Genomic DNA, 8,890 nt, shown 5'->3' with positions numbered 1-8,890 from the left:
TTTCTTTCAAAAAAAAAAAATTGAATGATAAGCAAAAAGATTTTGGAAATTTCAAAGACAAATAAACTTCATTGGATCAGAACTCTGCAATTGACTTTGCTTAGTCATTCAGAGCATCTCATGGTGATGGCACAAGGCTTGGAGCTTCACTTTCTTGAGCTTGACATCGCCACCATACACCTTCTTGAGTCTTTGCCACACTCCCTTTGGCGTTTCTTCATCAATTATCTTCTTGAAGATGTTTGAACCCTCACACTAATGGATCAATAACAATCCATATGCATCTTTTCTTGAACTCACGATGCACAGGTTTTTGCGCCGTAGTTTGCAACCATCATTCACTTTCATTTAGGCACACCACTAATCATAATTGTCTCCTTTGAACACGAGCATATGCAAAGAATTTATTTGAGGTTGCGTTTGAACTTTCCCTTGATCTTTTAGATTAATGGATTAATCGAACTGGAATATGTTATACCAATCTGTTGGAAGTTGGAACAACTGCAGTTCCCATATAAAGGAAAGGATTGAGAGAATGGTTGTGCTGAATTAGATTAATGAGAAAAATTAAAATCGTATTAACACGAAATAAAACGAGTTACATAATGAATCATGATAGAACTACTTATATAGTAAGCAACTCAACCAGCTATCTCAACAAACTAATTCCTCCGACTTATTCGACTAGTCATTTGACTAACTAACTCAAAATAATTATCTAAACAATATAGACTGATTCACCAATCATATCTTACAAAAATTGCATGTTGATTTCAAATAACATGGGGACAAAAGAGATATGAGTATTGATCATTTGACGGATTTGAAGAAATGATTTTGTATTATGTTTGAGCCGTTTCTCTTAAAATGCATCAACATTAGTGCTATTTTTTTTTTGTTGTTGGTTATACTTCCTCTGGTCTATTTAGAATAAACAATTAATTTTTTAAGTTAATTGAATAATTTATGTACTTGGTCTAGAATATAGACAAAATACATCAATTATTCAATAAATCTATAAAGTCAATTGTTTCTTGTAAATCGGAGGGAGTATTACTGTTGATTTACTTGTTAAATATGTGAAGGTTGGTCGATGACACTTTGATGAGTTATTAAAATGGCCTTACGTGGGGTAGTGTGGTCAATTGATCTCACTTGGTTATTGTATTTTTTACCAATACTTAGATATTGATGCAATGTGAGTATGTGACCCTATTAATATGATGTTATTATTTCAACATAATCCTTTCATAACACTACAACAGAAGTAACGTTAAAATTATTACATTGATAAACATAATCCAAAAAAGACCCAAATTCATCAGCATTTGAGCCACTTAGTCTCTCACATGTGTCTGCGAAGCTCTCTCTCAACGGTTACGATTCTTCTAAATCCTTAACTGCCGAACTCCACACGTACCTTACAACGACACTTGCACCTCCACACTATACAAGGGAGACTCTCAGCAGTCTCCAAGGTTAGATCCTTTCTCAATATTGACTTGAGCGTCTGTAGCTATACTTCCCCGCCGTTTCAGTTGAAACAACCGCTTGCAACCACCATCTAGCACCACATCGACATTCGCCTCCTGATCAGGTACGATCAATAAACTATATGAATTTTAATTGTTTACATTTTTATATCCGACTTTGATCCGACTTATTAAAATTTTTAGATACGTCTTTGATGGTCTTTTATTCATTTGGCCAACTTCATTGCTCCAATTGCTCATGTTATACATAAAAAAGGGCGAATATTTCTTTTGTGCTCTCAAGGCTTTTGGTGAACCTCACCTCACAACTTGTGATGAGCAGCTTAGCACATGACTGCTTCAGAAACGAATATTTTTAAAAGCCAAGTATTATTCAAGTGATGATGGAGTCCAACTATCAACTCTTGAATGATTGAATTTATCTATGCCGAACGAATATTTGAGACTATCATAGAGAAAGGGCAAATAGCTTCTTTTGGTGCTCTGAAATTTGTCTCAGGCTTGTGCTGAACCTCTCATAAATTTGTGAGCAGTTTAGCACACGGGTTATGCTTAAAAAGGAATATTATTCAAAGCAAAGTACTAGTAACTCTTGAATGATTTAATCTATCTATGTTGAAAGAAATTTCAGATTAGCAAACACCAAGATGGTGACATTTAATTTGGGAAAGGAGAGTTCTTTCCCACCATGGGAAAGTTGATCATATCCATTAGATTAAATGAGGAACATATTCCTATCATACTCTCTCAACCACTAGATTATTTTTTTATACTATCTTTTACACTCTCTCTTTCATGTCCCCACACACCATACCACCACAACTAAATCACAAATTCAACAACCACTTTGACCACCACTGCACCACCACACACCACCATGGTTGCTGCCGGAAAACTTGTTAGCGTACGATTTTTAAAATAGGAAGACCAAAACATCATTTTCTTTTTAAATAGAAAGACAAAAAAATGCATTTAAACCTTACTTTTTTTAACATTTTTTCTTTTCTTTTCTTTTTTATACTTCCAGGAACCCATTTGTTTTTTTATAAAAAAAAAACAGAAGAAAAATAATATAATTCAAAATTATATAATACAATCATTTTACCTGGAGAGAGAAACGGATTAATTGGATAAAAAAAAAACACAATCACAAACAGGTATAGTTTATGCGATGGTGGTTGGAATTCGAACAACAAGATAATTATGCATCCCTCTAAAATAAACTATGAATAAAATAATATTGCATCCCTCTAAAAAAATATAATATTGCATCGTTAGGTTAATTTAGATTCTTTATAGGAAAATTTGCAGGTACCCTTGAGTTTTGATTAAAATGATGGTGCCATTTAATTTGGAAAAGGAAAGTTCTTTCCGGCAGCAACCATGGTGGTCAAAGTGGTTGTTGAATTTATGATTTAGTGGTGGTGGTATGGGAGTGTGGGGACATGAAAGAGAGTATGAAAGATAGTATAAAAAAATAATCTAGTGGTTGAGAGAGTATGATAGGAATATGTTTCTCATTTAATCTAATGGACATGATCAACTTTCTCATGGTGAGAAAGAACTCTCCTTTCCCAAATTAAATAGCACAAGCAAAGATTGGGCATTAATATCTTTGGCTTTATTTTGGAAACTTGTACAAGTGCAAAGTCAGACTTTGGAGGAGCTCTGAATCACTCATATAGTGATGGAAATATTTAAATCGCAACAAAGAATAGGGAAGACTAGGATCATTAAAAGAGATTCTTAAAATCAAACTGGATAAATAGACTGTCTTCTAATCATGTTTGAAAAAGGTGGCTAGAAAATGAATAGATAATTTTGTAAAATTGTCAGTCTCTTGTTTATTTTTTCTCAATCCATTCGAAAATATCTAATCACTTATAAGTCACACTTAATATGGGATCTATGAAGCACTAAAATTTACACAGGCTAAGCTTCTTCTACTTTGACCTTGTTATTTTTCAGGATAAGTCTGTCTTAAAGTTTATCCGGCACAGATTTCTTCGGTGTTCCTTAATGAAATATAATGCTAAGATCCTGTTAGCTCACGTAGTTATCTGTTAAAAAAATCTTGTTCACTTGGGTAATATACCACTCGTTCCTAATCTTTGCAACAATAACACCTCACTCATTCATTTTTAGATGAGATAAGATTTAGTTTTACTCATTTCATGAACGTATATATGGGCTTTTTGATGGGATAATTTTATCTTTCCGAGAGAATCACACTAGATTAACCAAATCACATTTTCGTTTTGTTAATGATTCTTTAAAGAAGATACTATTATTTTTCTTTTTTCCACTTTCCTTATTTGAACAAGGTCATCCTTCCTGATACAAACAACATGGAGAAGGTAAACTTCATCAAATTAACAATCACAACAAAGATCCACAAAAATTCTTTCTCCAAAATTTGAGAGTGATTTATCTACTTACTGTAAAATGTGTACAAGGTGTAATCACAAAAAAGTACTACATCTATTGATTATCTTCCTAAACTTTCTTAAGCATCTATCCTACTAGAGAAATTTTTACCACAGATTACTTGCTACTTTCTGGTCCTACTACTGCTTTTGATCATTGTCCAAACCCTTTATACACTCCAAAGTCACAACGCAAATCATGGATCAGGTGCTCTTAGTCCCAATCCGATTAGCCATTCCCACGATGAAACCAACAATCAATGTCTACAACCCCTGTTACAAAAAGTTTAAAGACAATCATGATAAATTTGGCCGGCTATGCTATCTTCAGAACATTTAAGCCATAGCAGAATAAGAAATGTACATGTATCAACCAATCAAATTGACATACCTAGCCGACACATGCAAGCACTATAGCAACGAGGCAAACATTTCTTGATCCGCTAACCGGCGTTGGTCTTCGTGATCATTAGTACCAAAAGCCCTGCCCTGCTACAAATGACCATTGCCAGCTTCAGAATCACTTCCTGAAGAACTCCCTGAATCCGAATCTGCACGAGGATCAAAATTGATGTTTCTACCCATGATGATTTCAGAGTACAAACCACAGCATTTAGAGGAAAGAGGTTATACCACTCGACGAGGAATCACCACTCCCAGAACTGCTGGAACCACTGGAACTACTACTGGCACGGCCACCAGTACCACCCATATCTTTATCTTTCTCAATCTCCACAGGTGGAAAATCATTTGCCGGCATATCATCGCCAATGTCAACATCCTCATCAACAGTATCTATCTTCTTCTGTTTCTTCCCCTCAGAAGGAGGGGTTGCATCAACCTTCTCCCTATCAGGCAATTCCTGTAAATGCACACAATAAATTAGAATGTGACAAAACACTGCCAACAATGCTACATTAGACAGTAACATCACTCAACAGAATAAAAAATGGACAATAAGGTTTTTACCCCATTGCCTTTGTTTGAAGGCACATTATTATTATCCATTAGCGCCTGCCGCTTAATCTTGCTCACCATCTTTTTCCAATTGGTAACCAATCGATCGAGTTCCCAGAGAGTCTCCGTGTCAACAGCCTCCATATCAAGCTCAATCTCATCCCCATCTTGCTCCAGATGCCCATTTCTCTTCCTTATGATCTGTACTACTTGTTCCATCTTCTCTGGTGGCAAAATCTGCAGCCCAAGTCCCAACTTGTGCTTTTCTTCGACATTCATTTCCCTCTTATTTGGATCCCTGGCCTTTGGCTTGGGTTGCTTCAAGGGCTTCACTGGGAGTGCTCGTGTTGGAGAGGGTGTGCGAACTGGTGATTGCGCTAATGGAGGAGGATTTGAAGTGCTTGGCTGGTTAGAAGTACTAGCAGGCTCAGGCAGTAGCTCTTGGCGTTTTGCTACCGGTGGAGGGATTGGAATCGGATTATCTTTCTTCTTGACCCTCTCCCTTTCCCTCTCCGGTTCAACATGGTTCCACGAGCTAGCCTGTAATTCATCATCAAAACTTTTTTCATCAAATTTTTCTTGTATTGGTCGATAAAGCTCCTCAAATTTTTCAAGAAGCTGCATCGCCGCGGTGTTAACATCATGGCCCTTGGGATTGTATGTCAATGCATTTTTGAACGTTAACTTAACATCATCAGCAAATTCCGCCGGTGTAGAGTAAGCATTCTTAGCAAGTTTTGACTTCACAGTACCCAGATCCATAGGATGCTTAATTATATCAAAGTAATCATGAAGATTCAAAGCCACCGGGTCGACCGGAGAGCTAAAAATCCAACCTATTTTGGTTTTCATCAGCTTTTGCAAAATCTGACCACAAGCCTTCATTGCGCTTCCAACCTCTGACTTTGATCTCTTCAATTCCTTCTCCGCCGGGAAAGGTCGTTTATTGCCGGAAAACTTCTTGTTCGCTGATTTCTTAGCGGAACCACCACCGTTGTGGCTTGACCTAGATTTCAATTCCCCTGATTCAATTCGTGTCTGGAGTTGTCGAATTTGTTCAAGCTCCGTTACGAAACAGTTTCTTAGCTCGTTGAGCTCAGATTTTGAGTACGAAGAGACATTGAAAGTCACGTATTGTGAATGATTCGTGACTACATCGTTGGAACGTCGGTTGATTGAAGAAGCGTCGTCTGAAGGAGATTGATTCCTCTTGAATTTAGGGTTAGGGTTAGGGTTAGCGTAAGGTACTTTACCCATGAATCCGGCTCCACCGCCTCTGTGCTGCGGCCAATTTGGTTCGTTACGGTTGGCTAATACGGCGGATGCCATATAAACACGAAATCAAAGCCGTCCGGTGAGACTCCGGCACATCTCCGGCATGAAATTCCCAATGCGGATCGTACAGAACATGAATTGAATGAACACGTACGATCACGCGCAGGTAAGGGATCCACACGCGCCTCGATGAAGAGACGATTTTCTGGATCTAGAGAGAGAAACAACGAGTTTGGAATTTCGATTACCTAATCTGAGCGAGAAAGAGAAGGGGCTTGAGCCACTTCTTAAAGGCGATGAGATCTGACCGAGGATGTTTCGGGTAGTTTATTTTGCCCTTGATTTGTTCTAATTGTTCCATCCAACGGTTGTGGACTTGCCCGTGAAATTGACCAAGAGATCTGGCATGAACGGTAAAGATCTCGATTTCGTTCCACGTGTATGGCTTTGTACCGTTGATCGAGAGGTGGTGATGCTGAAAGTTTTCTTCGTTTATTATTGGGCTTGGGAATATCAACCCGACCCGTTTCGACCCTATTGACACGTATTCATGATGACGTGGCATAATGTGTTGCGGGGGATAAAACGTTATACGCATCAAACATGGCGCGTAAATAATAGAAAAAAGCTTAGACGGCACCGTTTCGATGTGAGGATAGTTTAGTAAAATGAAAAATGTGAACGTAATACGAAAGAGGAGTTACACACTTGATTTAAGACCAATTCTTCTCCCTGTTCTTTAACTCAATCCATAATAATAAAAAAGGAAAATCTAGAAGTAGCTCAACTAGCAAAAATGCCGATATTGTTAGGCCGGATGTCATAACTGGGGTTCGAACCCCGGTACCTCCACTTGTGTGTGTGAGTTTATAATGGCTTTGCCATTTCGTCTATCTACCCAAAAAAAAAAAAAAAAACAAAAGGAAAAAACTCATGTAAAATTGTTTTGGTACTTTTTATATGGTTTTTAACTAAGTTTCTGATGAATTTTTTAAATCGAGCTTTTAGAGTTTGTTATATCCTAAAAAGATATATTTTTCATTAATAATCATATACAAAGCACTTAAAAAATTGTACCTAAATTTTGTCCTTAATAAAATAACACCCACCTTCATTTTTATTTATTTCCTTTTTTTATCGATGTTTATTTTGTTTTTATTTTTGTTTTGACCGAACACCCTTATTTTTTTAATTCTAAAATAAATTTGAAAAACAGTTACTAACATTGTCTTAAAATAGAAATTTGATTATTTAATGTGACAAACAATATCTAAATTTTGGCTCAAGTAATTAATTATCTGAGGGTTTTGTTAACCAATGCCCTCGGGGCACTAGTTAAGAAACTAAAAGTAGAAATAAAAGTTAAGTTTTGCATTGAAAATAACTTTTTTTAATTTCAAAAAGTAGAATACACAATTTCCAATACAATATTTCTTTTTATAATTTCTTAACCAGTGCTTGGGGACATCGGTTAACATTTTCCATTATTTGATGAGACAATGACACTCTTTGAATATTAAAGTAGAGAGAACCTATAACAAAATTTTAAGATCATGGTGTGTTTGTTTCAAGTTATATTTGTTGATTTCTTAAATAAAATGATATAAATATATATGTTTATGTTTGTTACAAGTTTACTAAGGGGTGTGTTTGTTTCAAGTTTACCAAATTTATTCCTAGGAATAACATTCCTTGGAACATAAAAATGGAAATTTTATTCAAGGTATATAGAAAAAGATGTTTGTTAGGGATGGAAGAAGTACTAACTTTTGCCTCGATAAATGGGTCTCGAGTAATACTTCTCTCTTCTCTTCTGCTAATCAATCTTATGTGGATACTACTATTTCAGTTAGGGATGCTCTTAATACTTCTCGTGACTGGGATCTAAATTTTTTGATGGATAACTTGTCTGTGGACATTGTTAACCATATTTTAGCCCTTCCAACCCCTTCTGATTTTGATGGTCCAAAAACTGTAGGATGGGGAGGAACTAACACTCTCCAGTTTACTGTTCAAGGTGCTTACAATTTGCAGCAAGAGACCTCTTTGACTGTGGGAGGTGATTGGAAGACCTTATGGAACTGGAAGGGTCCCCATCGTATCCAAACATTTATTTGGTTGGCCTCTCATGGAAGGATCCTTACCAATTATCGTCGTAGCAAGTGGGGGTTGGTATCTCCCCTACTTGTCCTTGTTGTGTGAGAGAGGATGAAACAATCATTCATGTCCTTCGTGATTTTGTGCACGCCACTCAGGTATGGCTCAAACTTGTTCCGTCTAATTACATAACTAATTTCTTCTCTTTTGATTGCAGGGAGTGGATCTTTAACAACCTTAATAAAAAAGGGATTGGAGATAATCCTGCAACTTGGCAGACAACATGTTGATATTTGTGGAATTGGCTAAACAAATCTATTTTTGAAATAGGATTTCAAAGACCGAGCAATCCATCACTAGTAATTCAAAAGTTTACTAGAGAAATAGAAGACAATATGAAGCTGGTGCATAAAAGTCCGCATCAAAAGGAAAATATATACATCGGTTGGGTGCGACCTCAGATTGGTTAGGTTAAGCTTGATTGTGATGGTGCTTGAAAGGGATCTGGTACTCTTGCAGGGTGTGGAGGGCTTCTTCGAGACTCTGATGGTAGATGGATCAAAGGCTACTTCAAGAAGATTGGAATGTGTGATGCTTTTCATGCTGAAATGTGGGGCATGTACCTAGGTTTGGACTTGGCGT

At 36.7% G+C, this 8,890-nt stretch overlaps 1 protein-coding gene across 2 annotated transcripts; it reads right to left on the bottom strand.

Moving 5' to 3' along the window:
- Nucleotides 1-3,828: 3,828 nt before the first annotated feature.
- On the bottom strand, nt 3,829-6,427 carry LOC11407221 (transcription factor GTE7). 2 transcript variants are annotated; one of them, XM_024781665.2, is made up of 4 exons: nt 4,889-6,427; nt 4,553-4,781; nt 4,311-4,470; nt 3,829-4,192 (listed from the first exon to the last, which is right to left on the bottom strand). In XM_024781665.2, exons 1-3 carry the CDS (start codon nt 6,203-6,205, stop codon nt 4,412-4,414), a joined length of 1,605 nt encoding a protein of 534 aa, XP_024637433.1. In that variant the 5' UTR covers nt 6,206-6,427; the 3' UTR covers nt 3,829-4,192; nt 4,311-4,411. The 2 variants fall into 2 exon arrangements, with proteins under 2 accessions (XP_024637433.1, XP_039689022.1); XM_039833088.1 differs by having other exon boundaries at nt 4,955-6,427.
- Nucleotides 6,428-8,890: the final 2,463 nt, after the last annotated feature.

This window comes from Medicago truncatula, chromosome 4 (assembly GCF_003473485.1).
Source record: "Medicago truncatula cultivar Jemalong A17 chromosome 4, MtrunA17r5.0-ANR, whole genome shotgun sequence".
NCBI lineage: Eukaryota > Viridiplantae > Streptophyta > Magnoliopsida > Fabales > Fabaceae > Medicago > Medicago truncatula.
Note: the sequence above shows the minus strand (reverse complement) of the source record. Positions and strands in the feature narration are given on the sequence as shown.